Source organism: Aythya ferina, assembly GCF_964211825.1.
Source record: "Aythya ferina genome assembly, chromosome: 19".
Taxonomy (NCBI): domain Eukaryota; kingdom Metazoa; phylum Chordata; class Aves; order Anseriformes; family Anatidae; genus Aythya; species Aythya ferina.
The window spans coordinates 11456278-11475161 of NC_140309.1; the positions used below are offsets into that span (position 1 = coordinate 11456278).

The following is an 18884-nucleotide window of genomic DNA, read 5'->3' on the forward strand; positions in this document are numbered from 1 at the left end:
GCAGGCCCTCGTTCCAGACCCTGCTTTGGGGTCAGTGTTACTTCAGAGGAGGAAAATAAAAAAGAGCCTGCCCGTGGGTTTGTTCTGTGCGCGGGGCTCTCCCGCACGGCGCTCGGGAATGCCAGAGCTCGTTGGCACGCTGCGGGCTCTCTGCTAAGGATTACAGTTGGTTTAATTAGAGACTCAGGTGAACATGAAAGATTAAATATGGAACAAGGCTGGGGAAGGATGGGAAGGCGGCCAGTTCGGGTTCACGTGCCTATCTGGATACCGGCAGCATTAATTACAGCGGAGCTCCGGCGATAGGGAGAGGCTGGGGCTGTTCGGTCCCTGCACCTTCTTGGGCACCTCTAGCAGCCGTCACACGGGGTGCGTGCACGAATCTTTGGCGCTGTTATTTGCCTGTCATTAAAAGCATCAGTCCTTTTTTTCCTCTGACAGCTGCAGCCACAGCAGCAGCAAACACCCTCAGCCCTTCGGTGGCTCAGAGCCGGGAGCTTTGGGCTGCCCGGACTGGGTCCCGGGGGCTCGTGCAGCCCCCAGCACAACCCCGGGCTCCCCAGCTCCCGACGGACGCGGCAGGCTGTGGCGGAGCAGATAACACTGATAACAGAGTCACAAAAAGCCCCAGTTCTCGTGCCTGCTCAAGTTCTCTCAGGTGGGGCCGGTGAAACCTAAACCACCACGGGCCAAGCCACACGCCCCAAACACGTCAGCACACCGCAGCGGTGCCGGGTCAGAGCAGCACGGGAACCCAACAAGCATCAGAGGGGGTAGGAAAGAGCAGGGGAAACCCGAACATGGGGGAGCACTCAGGGTGGCCCAGCGATTTGTGGCTTGGGAAATCTCAGGAACTGCCTGGTCTGCACAGGTCGTGTCCTCGCAGCACAGCGGGGCAGTGCTCTGGGGACAGTCTCCACCGTGTCCCCAACAGGGGCGAGCAGGACTGCTTCGGCTGCATGGGTGCTGTTTGCTAAACACCAAGCGGGGTTTGAGAGCATCACCACGTGCAGGCAAAAGCATGAGCGAGGCTGGAGATCCAGGAGATGTTTGAGGCCCCTGCGGAGAGGCAGAGACCCCAGCTTGGCTGCCCCGGAGGTGGGTGGTGAGCAGGCTGGGACAGGAGGGAGCCGTGGTGGGAGAGGTGCAAGGAGGGATGAGTGCCTCGGGAGGCTGAGCTGCCGGCCACGTCAACCCCTCAGCCCTCACCTCCCCACGGCACGGGGCACCACCACCCCCAGCCAGGCCATGCACACACGCTGCGGCTCGCGTGGCTGCTCAGCCCCGTGACTCAGTGTGCCAGCACCCGGATGAAGCTCACCCCACCCTCCCGGCACCCCGGCACCCCTCTGCACCCAGCTTCTTGCTGAGGGAGCTGCCAAAACATCCCGCGTTAGGGGGCCCTGCACGATTCCCATCTCCGCTCGCCCATCTGAGCAGCCAGCAGTGCAACAAGGGCACTCCTCCAGCCACCAGCCATGGCAGAGCTGCTTCCTACAACCCCGCCGTCCCCCACAGGAGGAAGAGCAGAGGGAGAATTGGCCCCAGCGTGTGGTGCTTTCCCGTGCAGGGATGCCCGGGCTGCCAGGGCGAGGCGCAAGGCTGTACCTGTGGTGACTCAGCCTTGGCACACGCGGCTCCCCGCGGCCGGGTGCACCACGCCTGGGCTGCGGAAGCCCTTCCAGCATCGGCCTCATGAATCAGAGCACCGCGCGGGCTCCGCAGCATTCACGTGCCTTCGCAGCTGACTGCCGAGGTGGCACCGCGGCCACCTCCTGGGCTCCGTGGGCAGGGGAGCTGAGCTGTCCCCTGCCAGGGGTCAGGGAGCACCGAGGACTCACCCCATGGGTTGGATACACAACCTCTCTGCTTCCTTCATCGCTTGAAAGCGAGCAAAAATCCTGCTGTGTTTTGACATTCTCCTGCCTCCCCAGAGAGGCCTCTGGTGACCTACATTTGGCCACTTAAATCATCAGCGGTGACCTAAAGCTCAGGTTCTGTTTTCCCCCATTAACAAGCCGTAGCCTGAACGCCTGCTCAGGGTTCCCTCTGCTCCGCGCTGTCACCTCGCATCTAACGAGAGGCAGCCGACGGCTCCTCAGCTGGATTTTTCTGCGGGAGATCACTCCCTGCATCCCCATGGGTCCCCGAGGCTGTCACTGGCGGGCTGGGGAGCAAGGAGGGGAAGGCAGCACCCCAAAACCACACCACAGCCCCCTGGGTGCCCCGAGGGTGCCGCTCAGCAGGGGCACGCACGCCGCAAGGACAGCGAATGCCCGTGCTGAGCGGTTTGACCGCCCTGCCCTGCTGTCAATAAGGCAGGAGGTCCCGCGGCCCCAGGCCTCTAGCATCAGGCGGGGTCCCTGCGCCCTTCCAGGGCCGGGTAAACTCTCGTGTAACCATGGAAACTGGAGAGGATGGCTGGCGGCGGGCGCTGGATTCCTGCGCGCGGCGCTGGGGCCGCTGCGGAAACCGGCGATCTGCTCCCCACTTGGGCGGCCGCGTGGCCACCGCTGATCACAGAGCAGGGCAGGAAAACACCCCGGTGATTAAGCTAATGACCCTAATGACCGGCTGATGAACTGTGGGCCAGACGCACCCTTCGGGAATGCGCCCAGGACTGCGCTGCGCCACGCTCACCCCGGGGATGACTGAGCCCTTCCTGGGCTCGAGGATCCTCTTTGAGGCACCACTGACCCCAAACACGGGGCCTCGTGGAGGGGGCCTGGTCCTGCTGCACCTCTCTTGCCCCAGCACCATTTTTGTTTCTCTTCCAAGGGAAGAGAATCAGAATCTTTAAGGTTGGAAAAGATCTCCAAGATCACCTGGCCCAACCACCCATAACGCACAACCCTACGTGTCTAGGGGAAGGAGGGGAAGTCCCCCATGAGCTGCCACCATCCCACGCAGCCACGGCAGCAGAAGAACACGTCTCTGGTGGGAACCGAGGACAAGTAGGGCCTGGAGTGCCTGGTGGCACGCTCCCCTCTGGCTGAAACTGCCCATGTGAGAGCCGCCCATGAGCAAACCCTGCAGAGGGGCTGAGCGCGGGGAGGAGATGATGTTTCCTTTTAACTCCCGTACCCGCTTCATTTGCTGCATCCTTGGGTCAAAGGCCTCCAGAGTTTCCCTCTTTGCCTGCTCTAACCCATGCTGAAAACACAGAGCTGCTGGCAGGGTGAAGGTTAAAAGCCCAAATTACACCGGCACTAAAAGCATCCATCCACCGCTGCACGAGTAGTTAAGAACCACCCGTGACAAGCAGCCGGCTCTGCCCAGGAATGCATTTCTCATTTTGTGGCAGTCAGAGGACAAGGGGGAGACGGGGGGGTTGTTTGCTTGGTGCTTGGACGAACACTACGAGGCGCTGAGGCTGCCACCCCTAAAAAACATCCTCATGGCTCTCTGTGCTGCCCATTGCTGACACCCCCCAGATTTGGGCTGTGAGGGCTCCGAGGCACAGTCCCACAGCCCCCAGCAGACAGCCAGGGAAGGTCAGTCTGTCTGGCAGCTCCTCAGCAGACCCAAAATCTCACCTCCGAGCCATCTGCAGAGGGAAACACCTCAAAACCCGCAGGGGTACCCCGACAGCCTACCCATGACCTAACACCCTGCTGTGCCCTCTGCTCTCTGACCCAGGGAAGGGCGTGCAGTGATTCCCATGCTAGGGGAAATAAACAACCCCAGCTGTGTCCACGCATGCCGAGAGCCAGCCCCGGCTGCCAGAAGTGCCAGGGACGGCTCCATGGCACCGGGCAGAGGGGACCTGCTGCCCCGGGGTCCATCCCTGCCCGTGGTGTGGCTCCAGGGGCAGGGGAAGAGCAGAGCAAATCTGACGCAAGACAGAGGTAGAGCAAAGCTCCGGCTCACAGAGCCGAAATCCTTACATTTTCGTTTTTTGGCCTTTTGAGGTTTTCTTAATTTGTCTATTTTTGTTCCTCACCCACCTCCGCGCTGAATGTGATGAGCTCCTTGGCTGGAGAGGCAGGGTTTTAAGGAAGAGCACTGGCTGTTACAAAGCAGAGAGGCTCTTGGAAAAACAGCCTCTGGAGCAATAAACAGATTTGGTGCTGAAGGCTGTGAGGGACGGCTCCATCTGGGCTGCTGAGTCACGAAACCTACTGAAGTGAGATAAAAGCCAGAGGGCTCGGAGGTAAGGGAAGCTTCCTATTAGGGATTTTTGCTATTTTGGTCCAAACACACGACGACAGCAGCAGAAAACGAACAAAACCGAGCCAGGGTGGCAATGCTTTGGAGACTGCTGGCCAGGCGCTGGCAGCCGGGGGGTTAAAGCGGAGGCTGCTGCCTCCTCCTCCTCCTCCTCCTCCCCTGTGTCAGGCCAGCTGAGCTCACAGGCTGCTCCCAGCACGACATGGTGGCGAAGGCAGGGGGGCGCAGACCCCGCCAGCTTTGCCTCGAGTTCCCCAAAGCCCACCCTGCTGTGAGAGAAGGGACCCCAGCCCGAGGTGTCCCCTCAGCCCCCCCTTGTCCAGCTCTGTGTGTGCAGGGAGGTCCCAGTCCCCAAAGCATGGGCTCAGCTCCAGCTCTATCCTGACGCTGTCCCCTCCCCATGGGGACCCCACCAGGTCCCCAGAGAAACCCTGCCATGTCCCCCCCCATGCTGGCAAATTCTTCATGGGGACACAGCACGTCCCACCCCTAACAGAGCCCCCACCACGTCCCCACATGGTCACATTCCCTCAGGGACCTGCCATGTCCCACATATACCCATCATGTCCCCACAGGGACTCTGCCACACCCCCATCCCCACAGGGCCCCCGCCATATACTCCTGTCACGTTCCCGGGGGGACCCTGCCACGTCCCTACGAGAACCCTGTCAAGCCCCTAGGCTGTCAAATCCCCACGGGGACTCCCACATGTCCCCACACTGACTCCGTAATGTCCCCAAAGGGACCCCACCACATCTCTACAGGGCCCCTGCCATGCCCCACACTTATTCTTGGCATGTCCCCACAGGGAACTCACTGTGCCCCACACATGCTCTTATCACATCCCCAGATGGGGGGTACAGACCCTGCCACAACCCCAGAGGGACCCTGTCATGTCCCCAGACTGTCACAGCTCCACAGGGACCTGCTGTGTCCCCTCATGGTCCCTGCCACGTCTCTGACCCCACAGGGGCCCCACCACATCTCCACAAATTGTAATGTCCCCACAGTGACACCCCCACAAGGAGCCTGCTGTGTCCCCCTACGGCATTTGTAATGTCCCCACACACTGTAATGTCCCTATCGTGACACCCCTACAGGGACCCTACTGTGTCCCCTCATGGAATTTGCAGTGTCCTCACATGCCATAATGTCCCCACAAGGAGTCTGCTGTGTCCCCTCACAGACCCTGCCACATCTCTGTCCCCACAGGGCCCCCACCATGTCCCCACACGCCGTAATGTCCCCACAGGGACCTGCTGCGTCCCCTCACGGACTCTGCCACATTTCTGTCCCCACAGGGACCCCACCATGTCCTGACAGATCGTGTAGTGTCCCCACACACTGTAATGTCCCTATCGTGACACCCCTATGGGGACCCTGCTGTGTCCCCTTATGGCATTTGTAATGTCCCCACAGTCCCCACACACCTTAATGTCCCCACAGTGACACCCCACAAGGACCCTGCTGTGTCCCCTTATGGCATCGTAACGTCCCCACACACTGTAATGTCCCTATATCGCGACACCCCCACGGGGACCCCTCCGCGTCCCCCCTGTCCCCACTCCCCTCAGCGCCCTGAGGGGGGGGCGGGCCGGGCGCCATCAGCTCCGCCCGGGGCGGGTGGGGGGGGGCAGAGCCGGGCGGGCTCGGCCCCGCCGTAACCGGGCAACTGGCACCGGGCAACGGCCACCGGGGGGCGGGCGGGGGGGCGGGCAGGAGGCCGGGAAGGAGGAGGGAAGGGAAGGGAAGGGAGGAGAGGCGGAGGGCGGCCCCGGCAGCGCCGCGATCAGGTGGCAGCGCCGCGACGGAGCCGGCAGCCGGCGGATAAAAGTGCTGCCCGCCGCCACGGAGCCCAAGCGAGCCCCACACGGAGCCCAGGTGAGGGTTGCGGGGCGAGAACGCGTGTGTGTGGGGTGGGGTGGGGTGGGTTTGGGGGTGGTGGGGAGCTGGGGGGGGTGCCCGACCCCAAACGAGCTCCCCCACACCCCCCCCCCCCTTCCCCGGGGCCGGGCAGCGCCGCCGGATCGCGGGGCCCCCCCCCGGTGAGGGTCCCCAGAGGGTGGCTTGGTTGGGACCGTGCCTGAGGGGGCACCGGGAGAAGGGGGGAGAAGGCAAAACCCCGCTGCTGGCACCCAGCGGGACCCCCCCTCCAGCTCCGTGCCAGGGCTCGGCGCTTCCCTCACGGCACCGGGTGCTGTGGGGCACCCCCAGCCCTGCCTGGTGCCTATGGGGGTGCTGGCACCCCCCGGCACCCCACTCTTAGGGCACCCCGCTGCCCTACAGCCAGCCCCAGAGCCCCGCCGGCTGCGTGCGCGGCCCTTGACTCAGCTCTGGAGCCGCTGCTCAATGCCTGGCATGTGGCTGCGGGCGGCCGGCGGGGATTGCAACCTGCTCGACTGGACAGCGGGTGAGTCCTTGATCCCTGACGGATGCCCTAATATCACGTTGCGAGTTCGGTTTATCCCTAACGCCGCCGCCACGGGAGCGGCGGAGGGATTAGCGCTGGCCAAATGTTGTCTCTGCTCGTGATACACCGGATCGGCTGTCCCTGCCCTGGCAGGGAGCGGATTCCTTCCCCCTGGGCCTCGCCGTCTTCCTCCAGGCGTGCCGCTGCTCCCCGGGGCTGGGACGGGGCTGGTTCTGCCTTCGCAGCGCCACAACCCCAGTTCCCAAGCGGTGGGAGACCAGTCCCCGGTTTGGAGAGCTCATGCCGGGTCCCACCAGCAGGAATCTGCCACCAGGGCTTGGCTGACAGAGCCCCGGTGAAGATCAGAAGGGTGGCAGCAGCACAGCAGGTTGTAACCAACCTGTGCCCAACGCACAGCCCCTGCCACGTTAAGGACCTTAGGCAAGGGCACGAGCAGCCCCACTCCCTCTGGAAACAAAGCTGAAATCCCAGGGATTTCACCCAAACCCCAAGGGATCTGCTCCTGCCTCTTGCAGCTCCTCCGTGTTGGGCAGGACCATGCTGAGAGTCGCAGGGCTCAACGCAGTGCCTGAACCCAAGTGAAGGCTCAGAGCTGGAGAGCTCAGGCTGGTTTTGTGTTCAGAAATAGGCTGGCTGTGGGGGAAATAGTCCTTAAAATTGGATCTAATGGGAGGGAAGACAAAGTGTGGAACACTGTACGAGAGGGCTGCTTGAGCATGTTTTGGGAGGCTGTAATAGCTCTGAACCAGGCACAGCACAGTTGGGGTCCAGGTAGAAGGCAGGACGAGGAGAGTGAAGCAGCAGCCCAGAAGGCCCAGCGGTGCCATGGAGAAACCTTCCCGGCTTCCTACCACCATGCCAGGCCCCAGGAAGATGCGGCCACCCCTTCCTCCTGTGGGCAGGTTGTTTTCCCCTCGCCAGCCAGGTTCGTGCCTCAGGTTGGTGTGGGAGCTCCTCCCAACCCCGTCCATGGCCAGTCCCCAGCCTGGCCACGTGCACGCTGAGTTACGGCTTCAAAGAGACGCTGAGCAACCACAAGGCGAACGGAAACGTCAACACCTAGCAGGCTCTGGCGTTTGGAAACAGGAGGGAAATCCCCAGAGCACGGCCCCAGGCCTCCAGCAGCTCGGGAAGCGAGCGGGAAGAGGGCAGCCGAGCTCGCACCCGGCACCATAGGCTCACGGGGCACCCCCTGCTGCCTGCCTGACCGCTCAGCTCCTTCTGCCCAACTCCTCTCCCCTTTTAGAAAACAAGAGCAGCCATCAGGGGGTATTTCTCCCTGCAGGACAGCTCAGCAGGTGCCTCTGCGTGCCCCAGCTCCCCACGCCAGGCTGGGTTGCCCGGCATCCACGCGGGGCATCGCGGGCCCCAGCGAGCCGTGGCTTTCCCCCCTGTAAACATCGCAGCCGCCCGCACGGAGCGCGGCTGCGTGTCTCCTCCTGTTGGGAGCGGGAGGCTGAGCAGTAATTCAGCGGGCCAGGCGTCCCTATTCATGAGGGAAATTGGAATTCGCTCGCTGTCCCTTCTGCCGAGCGCCCGTCCATACCAATCCGAGCGTGCGGGGCCTCGAGCTCTGCACCAGCAGCCCAGGGGGTGCTGGCCCCGGGCTGCTCGCATGGGGAGCGCCTGCTGCTGCATGTAAACTCGATTTCCAGCTAATTGATTAAAATCGGCCTCCCTTCCTGTTACCCTAAGCAACCCCATTGATGTGCTCACAAAGTGACCTCATTCCTTACAGCTGCTGCGGGCAGGAGGCCGGGCACAGCCAGCCCGCTGCCAGCCCCGCGCGCTTTCTTTGCCTCCAGCTCGTGCTTTTTGCTCCTACAGCCCCTGCTGAACCACCGCAGGGCCTTGGGATGAGGCCACAGCCCCTGCTGCCCTTCCCTGAGGGGGATCCCTCCAATCCCTCCACCCCAGACCCATCAGCCGGGTTCACCAGGGAGCGTTGGGGCTGCCCAGGGAAGGCTCGGAGCGCGCACCAGTTGGCAGAGCCCCCAGAAAGGTCCGGGCGAGCGTCAGCATGGAAGTACCGCACGATTTCCAGGGAGCGAACTCACAGCTGCCTTCAATTTTATGGGTTTTGAAGTGGGCCAGCGGGGACAGTGCCAAGCACAGAGGTGCTCCCCCAGTGCACAGCTCTGCCGCGTCAACGAGAGGCGAAGCCTCCAGCAGCATCCAGGAGCTGAGCAGCCCCGGTCCTGCAAGCAGCCAGCCCGGCCCCGTGTCGTTCAGAGCTCCGAGGAGGTGGTGTCCCTCTTAGCTGGGGCTGTGCAGGGCCAGGCAGGGAGCTGGGGAGCTTTTGAGCTCCGCGGGCAGCCCAGGTGCCTTCACCTGGAGCCAAGCAAGCCGTGCGCTTCAGAGCAGGGGATCTCTCCCCGCTTGCTTTGAGAGCAGAGGATTAGAGAGCAGTCCCTGGCGTTCAGCTGATGGCACACCTGGCACCGCGCACAACTGTAGGAGCCGGTTCACGCCTCCTCAAGGCTTCACGCTGGTTTTTAGGGAGGTTTCGTGCACCCAACCCAAGTTTTTAAGCAAGGTGCAGATGGCCACGCTGCTGGCCTGGGCCCTGCAGGGGAGCCCCCCGCCTCTTGCTCCGAGCAGCAGACACCGAGCGCAGCGCGTTGGATCACGCCAGGAGCTCCAAAATAACAGACAGCTTTTTTTTTTTTTTTCCCTTTAAAAAAAAAAAAAAAAAAGACTGTTTCTCATGCATAAAATCAGCCTGCTGGTTGCCGAGGGAGACCTGTCCCCGAGCAGAGCAGCTGCATCGCCCAGCAGCGCATCAATCCCCGCGCTCCGGGTCGCAGCGGCTCCCCACCTCCGTCCTCCCCAGCAGCCGGGAGGGCTCCCCCACGGCGAGGGCTCTGCGTGGAGCTGGCAGGCCCCAGCTGCCAGGGGAGAGGAAAGGAGAGGAAGCAGAGGCGAGGAGGAGGCGGCAGGGAGCGGCGAGGCGCCCGTGGGCAGGCAGCCTCACGTGGGAGACGGCAGCGAGCAGGGAGAGGCGTGCAGGCAGCGGGAGCAGCAGGCAGCGAGCAGGGACCCTGGCTGCTGGAGCAGGTAGCAGCCCTTCCTTCAGAGCCTTCCAGAGCCTCAGCCACCTGTGGGTTGTTGGTTTTTTGTTTTTTTTTGGTTTTTCCTGCTGCTGTTTCAGTGCTGGAAGAGCAGCAAACAGGGGAGCCGGGCTGCGTGGATGCACCCAGCCGGGTGAAGGCAGGCACTGCTCACCCCTTGCCCCATCCAGCCCCACCCAGGTGCTGATGACAAACCCTTCCTCCCTGCTCCTGAGTCACAGAGGTGCCTCCTGCGTCCCTGCTGGCAGAGCAGGGGCCTGGCAGCCTCCACACACAGCAGCAGAAGGGGCAGAGCAGCGCTGGGCGTTCAGCAGTTAACCCGCGGGCATGCCCTGATGCTCTGGGAACACCACCATGTTTTGCCGTTCCTCGTTAACCCCTCGCACATTCGCTCAGTGCATTACCCTGGCCGAATGCCTTTCCTCGGGTTGCTGAGCCCAGGACCTCCTGCAGCCGAGCCCTGCGAGCCTCTCGTGGAGGGGAGCTGTGCGTGGAGCCCAGCGCCGAGCCTCTGGGAAGGCAGCTGTGTGCACGGGGCACCCGGTTGTGCTGGGTGCTGTGCAGGCAGCCAGGCCTGCCCAGAGCTTCGGGAGGCAGGTTGTTATCTGATTTAACATCTGACAGCTTCCACCCCGCGCTTGCCCAAGAGGGTAACGCGGCCTGCCTGTAGGAACCAGCACGGCACGGGGTTCCCCACAGGCGCGAGGTACAGCCTTTGTCACAGCCACATCTCCCCCTGCCCTTCCCATTTCCCCTTCCCAACCCAAACTGCTCATCCCTGCGGTGACGGGGGCACGCTGCTGGCTCTCAGCCACGCTCCCGAGAGGGGCCTGGGGCACCCACAGCTCCAGGAGCACGGCCACAGACAGAGGCAGCGGAGCAAGCGGCTGCCGAGGGATGGGAAGAGGAGCAAGAGGCCAGCAGGTTCCGCACATCCTCACTGCCCAGGGCTGCCCGACGGCCCCAAACCCACTTCAAGCTCCCCTGGACGCGGTACGAGCAAGGCCTGACCCCGGAATGGCTGCAGTTTGTGCTCTCTGCTGAAATTTATTTTAAAAGCCGTTCTCCGAGACCATTTCCAAAGCAATTTTCTGTTCAGCCTGGCTAGGAAGAGCCCTGAGCAGACTCATTCATTCAGCGCCTGCAATATTGACTCTTCTCTTTACTGCAGCATTAGAAAGCATTTGTCATCTCTAAAATGAATAACTTTACCTCTCCTGGGAAGGGGGAGAAGCTCGCTTCAGCACTGACATTTCATACACCCAGCCCACAAACCTGCCTCGAATCCCAGATGATGCTCCGGGAAAGAAACCGGGGGCTCCTGCTCCTCTGCCTTTTGTGGGGAAAGCACGGCTCCTGCTTCCCCTGGTCCTCCCCGAGCACTCAACTCGCCGGGACACCTCTCGGGCCCTGCCACCCGCTTTGCTCTGCGGTGTCCCTGCTGTCCCCAGCGCCACGCAGCCCTCCTGAGGCCTTCAGGGAAGAGCAGAACACCGAGGGCAGCAGCAGAGGCTGGAGCAGGCCCAGCCACCCCTCCGGGGATCTGGACACCGAGTGAAACATCTGCAGGACCTCAGCCAGCCCCGAGGGAGCAGGAGAGCCGGGGAGATGCTGGTACCTGTGCTGGGTATGTTATTACCACGCTGCTGCCACACAGAGCGGTACCTGCTGCAAGCCTCACTCCAGTCACTTAGGAACAAGTCAGTGCCTCTGCTCTCAAGCTAAAAGAGCCCTTAAAAATCATCCAGAGCAACAAAGAAGTCGGAGAAAAGGCACCCAGCAGCCCCAGAATAAGAGGCATGAAGTTCAGGCTTGCCAGCTCATTGTCTGAAGCCCAGTGAGCGAGGCCCTCTCACGGCCTAGAGACCGCAGCGTGCTTCACTGTAACCTCTGCCTGCGTTTGCCTCAGCCTTCTGGGCTTTCAGGGGTGTTTCCAAGCCTTTCTCAGGAGGTCCAGGGACCAAGAACGTTTGCCTGGGGGAATTTCAGTCTTCATTAACAGAGCTGTGTTTTGGGAACTGAAGCGAGAGGAGGAAATCCCAACTATGCAAGATCTGGGCCAGAAGACCCACGAGCGCTGCCAGCAGCGGCCTTTCTGAGAGAGCAGAGCATCTGATATTCAAACCATCACACAGGTGCTATCCTATCACTTCTGCAACCCCTCTCACTGCGAGAGGAGCCGCTCTGCCATCAGGAAACCAAGCTGGTGTCTCACCCAGCTGCCCCATGGAGCTGGGCACAGGCAGCCTCGCAGGGCTCAGCTTTCACGGGCTCCCCTGTGGCAGGGCACCTGCCCCACGTCCTGGGGGATCCACCACGGAGGAACCACACAGCTCAGCCTCTGGGTACAGCAAAAACAGCCACACGAGCTCGCCAGACTTATCCCACGCAGCGACGCAGTGTGCTGGAGGCACCGGGCGAGGAGATCCTGAGGAGATCCAGTCCTGGGGCAGAAGCGAGGTCCCTGCTGCAGCAGGGGCTGGGCAAGCAGCACCACAAACCCCTCCTGAGGGGAGCTGGAGGCTTTGCAGACCAGGGTTATCTCCGGGCTGTAATTACCCAATCACTTCCCCCACCCCTCGTTAAGCAGAACCCTCTGGTCCCTGGACCCCAGGGACCCCGTGCCACCGGGGCTGGGGAGCCCCAGGACCCCACTCGGGGTCCCCAGCGGGAGGAGCACGCAGCAGCAGCCGACGTCTGTGGCTGGGGAAGCGTGTGGCAGAGCCTGGAAGGGGTTTGCTGTGGGTCAGGGCTGTTGCAAGATTAATTAGCCTGTTAATTGGAATCAGCACAGCGATGAGGGTGCCGTGGCAGGAGCACCTGGTGGCAGCCAGCCCACCAGCGAGCCTTGCTGCACCCCGAGCCTCTCCTTGTGCTTGTAGGGAACAAAAAACCCCGGTGCTGAGCTGGCAGCGGGGAGCTCTGCGTGCTGGGGACCCTGCTGCTGCCCCAGCACCGCCACACAGGTACGGGTGGCTCGTTTTTTCAGCTGGTTCCCTTGCCTTTTTGTTGTTGTTTTGCCTGGAGCAGCAGTTGGGAAGAGCCGTGTGGCTCCTTCCCTGGGAAGCGCCGCACAGAGAGGGGCAGCGCTGGGTCACAGCGGGGCCGTGCCAGGAGGAACGGGGTGCCCTAAGGAAGGCAAAAGGCATTTCATGGGAGCGAAACAGCAGGATGCAGGGAACCTCTGTCAGAAGCTGGCTGGGGCCAGGCGTGAGCATTAGGAGGAAACGCAGCTCCCAGGGCAGCTGAAGCCTCTCAGCGCCACCTGAAGCAGCCGCGCCGCGATCAGCCCCTCGGAGCCCCTCCAGCCAGCCCCGGGGAGGTGGCACGTAGCCGAGACGTGGGCCTGTGGGCACCCTGCCTGCGCTCCCAGCTGGCCCCAAAACCACCCGGTGCCCTGCTGCTGCTATCGGGGCTGGCGCTGCCATCCCTTGTGCCGCTCCTCCTGGCTGAGCGGTGCCCCCACACGCGGGCAGCTCGCTGCCAGCCCCGGCGGCTGCAGAGTTTGCCGAGCAAGCCCAGCCCGGCACATGCAAATGCCCGGATAAGTCGGTGCCTGCCAACAGGAACCGCGTTATGGAAAGCAGCGAGGCCCTTCCCAAGGCACCCCGAGTGCCCCGAGCCCCCGAGGGGCTGCAGCGAGCGCCTGCGCGGCCGGCTCCAGGCAGGGACGCCGCCGGCTGTCACAGCCCCGCTGCCAAACCTAACCCTGCTCTCCCCGCCGAGGCCATCCGCCTCGTCCATCTTAACGTTTTTAAGACCTAAAGGTTCTCCCTGCTGGCTTTTGACACGTTAGATCTCGTCTTTTAATCAAAATATAAATCCTTGGGCTGAGGAGGAAATGTGCACAGCGCCGGAGAGCGACGCACCCTGGCATGGAGCGCAGGAGGGCAGGATCATGGTGAGGAGGGCAGGATCACGGTGAGGAGGGCAGGATCACGCCAGCACCACGTGGAGCTGGGGCTGCAGGACCCCGTGGGGACACGGCTGTCATCTGCAGCCCCAAGGGGCCAGCAGCACGCACTGACCAGGGCTGGCTGGGGCCTGGGGTGCAGCAGAGGCTGCCTTCAGGCTCGCATCTCCTCCAACGGCGACGCTTTGTGCCCGAGGACTGTTGGTGTAACAAAACGCTCCCTTCTCCCCACCGCCTGGCACCCGTGGATCAAACCAGGGCTGGCAGACGGGGCTCAGGCGGTGTGCGGTGCTCCCAGAGGTGGGGTGAGCCCCGCGGGTGGGCCTGGGGGCTTCTGAGCAACCTGTGGAGCCGTGCCCTCCTGTTTGCTAAGGCCACATCCCAATGGGACCCGATGGGACTTGAACCCTGACCACCCTGCTGGCTCGTGGCACCGCAAGGACTCGGGCAATGTTTCTGTTCAGGTGCCATGCGTGGTCTCTCTGAACCAGTGACAAATGAGCAGACGAATATCTGGGTTCAGCACCTTGTAAGAGAAACCTGCAGCGTGTTTGCGGGTCACCTCCACGCTGAGGCTTCCCAGCCCTCCCGGAGGGAGGCGTGGAGCTCAAAATCCTGTTTGGCTTTGCCTTCTGCCTGCTCCCAGCTCCACCAGAGCTCCCGGCCCGCCCTGCCTGCCGGCAGCACCGCGGCGAGCGTGCACACCGCTGCCCTGCACCCGCGGCCCCAGGCCCGCTTCCCCTCGCTCCGTGTCATTTCCTTCCTCGTTTTTTGGCCATGCACAGGGAAGCCGAGCCCTGTCCTGCTGTCCCCAGGGGCTCGGTGGCTAGCCGTGGAGCGGGGCTGGCTGCTCAGGGCTGCTCCGGGGGCAGGCGTTGCTCACGCTCTCCCTGCGTGGGCTCCTGCAGCGCGTCCCCGCGGGCGGCTCTGCCGCTGTTCCCGTGCTGCGCCCACGCTTCTGGGATTTGTTCATTTTGGGCGAGCTGGAGGAATACAGGAAGGGGATGCTCCCCCAGCCCTCTGCTTCCCCGGGGAGGGATGCTGCAGCTCTTGGCACCAGCTCTGCCCCTTCACGCTTCCCCTGTGATCCCAGCGCCTCTCCTGCTGGCGCGGTGCTAGGGACAGGGAGCTCGAAGCACAGCCCTCACGGGGGGGGGTCCCAGGGGAGAGAGCTTCGGGCACTGCCTGAAGAAATGCAGACCCACCCCAGGGCTCTGGGAGTAGGAGAGAGCTCGGTGGCTGCTGAAGGCAAGGGTATGTTTGTAAGGCTTGTGATGGAAGAGGAAAACCCCAAACACTTCCCAGGTGTCCTGGGTGCAGGGAAGGAGGACTTAGAGTGAATTCCTGGGATCCTGGCTGGGCCCACAGCCTGTTAACTCCCACCTTTTCTTCTCTTCCCAGCTCAGGGCTGGACACACGCCGCGGGACATCCCAGCATCAGCAGCCCTCCGTGTCCGGGTGCCAGTCGGTGATCTGGAGCAGCTTGTTTCGGAGTGTAAGTGCCCAAATCCCCTGTGCTGTCAGTAACAGACCTCTGGGTAGGGATTTCCTATGCTCCAAGACCTCCATTCCTTTGGAAAAACACCACGTTCACCGCTGCTCCGGCGGGGTGGCTGTGGTGGGGGGGGCTGCAGGGGAACCTGGGCGCTCGCAGCTGCAGCAAAAATCTTCCTGGCGGGGCACAAACCCTCGCAGCGCCTGCACTTGGGGCCCACGGTTTCAGGAGCTGCTCAAGTAGCTGCCAGCAGGGAACAAGCCACAGAGGAGACTGTGTTATGCTCGTTAAGTTACCATACTGCACATGCATGCCAAAAATGTGCTGGCAGCGCTAGCGGCTGCTGCTGAGACCTGCCGGCGTTTCCCAGGGCCCGGGCCGCCCGCTGCGCCGTGGTGCCAGGGTGTGCGAGCCGCAGGCAGAGCCTTTCAGCCCTTTGGGGGGGCCCAGGTTGGCTCTGCCCCCACCTCGGCCTTTCCTGGGAAACAGGGAAGGAAAAAACAGGTAGGGAAAGCAGCAGGGAGAGGTGGCACCTCTGGGAACCACCAGGGTCCCCTGGGGCAGGCAGCGCTGCTCTGGGAGCGCTGAGGGCTCCGAGCCCCGGAGCTGACTGCTGGGGGCAGGCACCTTCTGCCCCCGAGCACCACCCAGAGCCCTCCACAAGGAGCCCGAGGGCACCACGGGTGGGCTCAGACATGGCTGGGAGGTGCAGCAGCAGCTCCGCACCCCCCGGGCAGTCCCAGCTGGAGACGGCGCAGGTAGAAGTGACTCGCAAGTTATTAACGCTCCGGGGCTCGTCCCCATGCTTACAGCTTCTCCGCTGGCTTTGGGGAAATCCTAAAGGAGTAGGGGACATGAAAGCAGGTATTTTGTTTTGAACTCCGGCCTTTGAAATAGCAGGAGTGCCCAGATCTCATCCTTCCTGGGGCCCGCAGCAGGCGAACCCAAGCCTGTGCAGAGCGTGGCTCTCTCCAAAACATTCGTCAGTCATTACGGCAGCAGGAAAAGAGCCTCCCTTGTCCCTACCTCTGCTTTGGTTTTACTCTCGGCTTCTGACAGAACCAGGTCACTCTTTCCACACTTCCTCAGCCTCACGGAGAGCCGATTAGCGATCGAGATGGACATGACTCACCGCCTTTTCTAATGAGCAACTTTCCTATGTTTATGTATTTTGGCAGGGCCTCTCGTATACCTAAAAAAAGCAGGGTGGCACTGGGGAGAGGGCAGGGTAAATTGCTGGCATCTGTATCCAGCCTGAGCCTCTCACCATCCCCTTGGACTCCAGCCAGCTGTGAAGTTGCTGCTTTTGAATGCGAAAAAGGTGTAACCAATCTTCCATGCGCTAATCTGGCTGAAATTCTGTCCGGGCCCACAGGTAGGCTGCCTAAGCCCTTGACGAGTAATTGGACCCAATTAGGCTGGAAGATTTTTTTGTTTTGTTTTGTTAATATCTGTCCCCTGGTAATAAGCAGCGCACAAACCCAGAACAACCTTACCCTGCCGAGGTTTGCCGAGCCCACAGCGGGGCGAGTGGGGTTTTCCTTCTCTTGCACAGACGTGGTCCCGGTGGACGGCCGCCCGCTCACCCGGCCTTGCTTGTGTTTTGCAGTGACGAAGCGGTGGAAGCTCTCGCTGCCCTAGCCCCGCCAGGCCAGACAATCCTTCCCTTGGCTGAAGATCCCGTTGGATCCCTTCCCATAATGGAAGTGTGAGTGCCAAGATCCTCCATGACCTCCAGAAGCCACAACTCCTTACCGAGAACTCTGATGGCTCCACGAATGCTCTCTGAAGGTGCCCTCGGGGGCATCGCCCAAATCACCCCCTCGCTGTACCTGAGCCGGGGCAGCGTCGCCTCCAACCGGCACCTGCTCCTGTCCCGGGGGATCACCTGCATCATCAACGCGACCATCGAGATTCCCAACTTCAACTGGCCCCAGTTCGAATACGTGAAAGTGCCTTTGGCTGACATGCCCAACGCCCCCATCTCCCTGTACTTCGACAGCGTGGCCGACAAGATAAACAGCGTGGCGCGGAAGCACGGGGCCACCCTCGTCCACTGCGCGGCCGGCGTGAGCAGGTCGGCCACGCTGTGCATCGCCTACCTGATGAAGTACCACAAGGTGTCCCTGTTCGAGGCATACAACTGGGTCAAATCGAGGCGCCCCGTTATACGCCCCAACGTGGGCTTCTGGAGGCAACTGATAGACTACGAGAGGAAGCTGTTTGGGAAGACGACGGTTAAAATGGTACAGACACCATATGGCATCATCCCAGACGTTTATGAGAGAGAGAGGAGACCCCTGATGCCTTACTGGGGAATTTAATGGGACTGCAGGAAGCACAACAGAAGGGACACGCTGTTCGGAGTCGGCCAGACTGGAGACATTCCCTTCTCTTTCTACAGCCAACTTTGGTTCTTTACCATACAGCAGAACCTCAACTGATTCTCACCTCACTAACCTGCAAGGCCAACGGTTCCCTTCGACGCATTTCTCTCTACAGGGATTCCCCATCCATATTTCTCTGATTTAGCAGAACGAGGTCTCCTTATAAGTTTATTCTCCTTTCATAAACCTTCCCTCTCTTTTTAGTCAGTTTATTAGTATCCTACGAGGAAAGGCCTAAGAGGCATTTGGCAGAGTTGATGAACAAAGTGCGCTTTGTGATGCGGTAGCCTGGATATTTCTTTAATAGCTTGTTTGCTTCCTTGCAAAATCCTGTAGTGGCTAGGGAGCGGCGCTAGCACAGAGCGAGAGAAGTCCTGCTCTAGGGCAGGGGGTTTTACCAAGAGCCAGGAAGGAAGGAGTGGAGTTGTGTTGCTAGTGCTGGTGTTTTCTTTAACAGCTGTAGTGACTCTCAGTATATAGTGTTTGAGATCTTTAGTCAGCTCTTAATCTGTATTAAAAGTCAAAAAGAGTGAAGTCAGTCCGTGTCAGCCACAAGTAAAATAAAATCTGAAAGATTGGAATCAAAATAAATACAAAGTCCTTTTTCACTCATTCCATGCCGGGGCAATAGTCCTGGAGTACACTAACACTTCTGAAAACCACTGGTGTTTTTTGTGGGTGGAAAGTAAACAGAATTTGTCCACGTGTGGCTCAAGACAGATGTGGGAGGTTAACCCTTCCTGCACTGACCAGCCAAAGAAACGTTTAGGAAACTGTGTGCATGGCCACCTTCCAAAAGGGCTGAGCTGTGTTTTCTAATGTTCAATCAACCAGTAAATTGGAAGTAGGTAAATCCGCTTGATTACTTAGCTCTAAGTACGGTCGTGATCTGCCTTAGCCCATTTCTAAAACACTTCATTATGTCCTCAAGGTTATGTTGCATTCTAGAATTATTCTGCACAAAGAGGCGATCTGTGAAACCTCCCAGATGAGGATGGCTTTATGGAGAAGGCTTTGCCTTGTTCTGTTTGCGAGGAGAAAGATTCCAACCTGAGAAGTGGGAGAAACCTTCCCGTGGTGTAACCACTGCGAGCCGAACACCGCTCCTCTCCCCGCACACAGCAGGGACCGGGTTTCGTTACCACATCACCAGAACAAAGCAAGCCCCTTCCTCAGTGAGACGTTTGTGTCCTCTGCTGCATCTCAGAAGGAGGAGTACGCAGATTGCTGGATGCTGAGATAGCTATCTGATTTAAATGAGATTCTATACTTGTAAAAAAAAAAAAATCAATAAAGATTAAACAAGAACATGTGTTGGCTTCCTATTCAGAACTGTGCTAATGTATCTGAAGTAACAGTGGGAACACGGTGTAATCCTGAGCAGGGGCTTGATACGAGTCCTGAGCAAAATAACGTG

At 60.8% G+C, this 18884-nt stretch overlaps 1 protein-coding gene across 1 annotated transcript; it reads left to right on the plus strand.

Annotated features, from left to right (window-relative positions):
- The first annotated feature begins 5923 nt into the window (after positions 1-5923).
- DUSP14 (dual specificity phosphatase 14) lies at positions 5924-18792 on the plus strand. The gene is made up of 3 exons (XM_084493611.1): positions 5924-6051; positions 14987-15080; positions 16690-18792. Exon 3 carries the CDS (start codon positions 16808-16810, stop codon positions 17402-17404), a length of 597 nt encoding a protein of 198 aa, XP_084349737.1. The 5' UTR covers positions 5924-6051; positions 14987-15080; positions 16690-16807; the 3' UTR covers positions 17405-18792.
- The last annotated feature ends 92 nt before the right edge of the window (positions 18793-18884 follow it).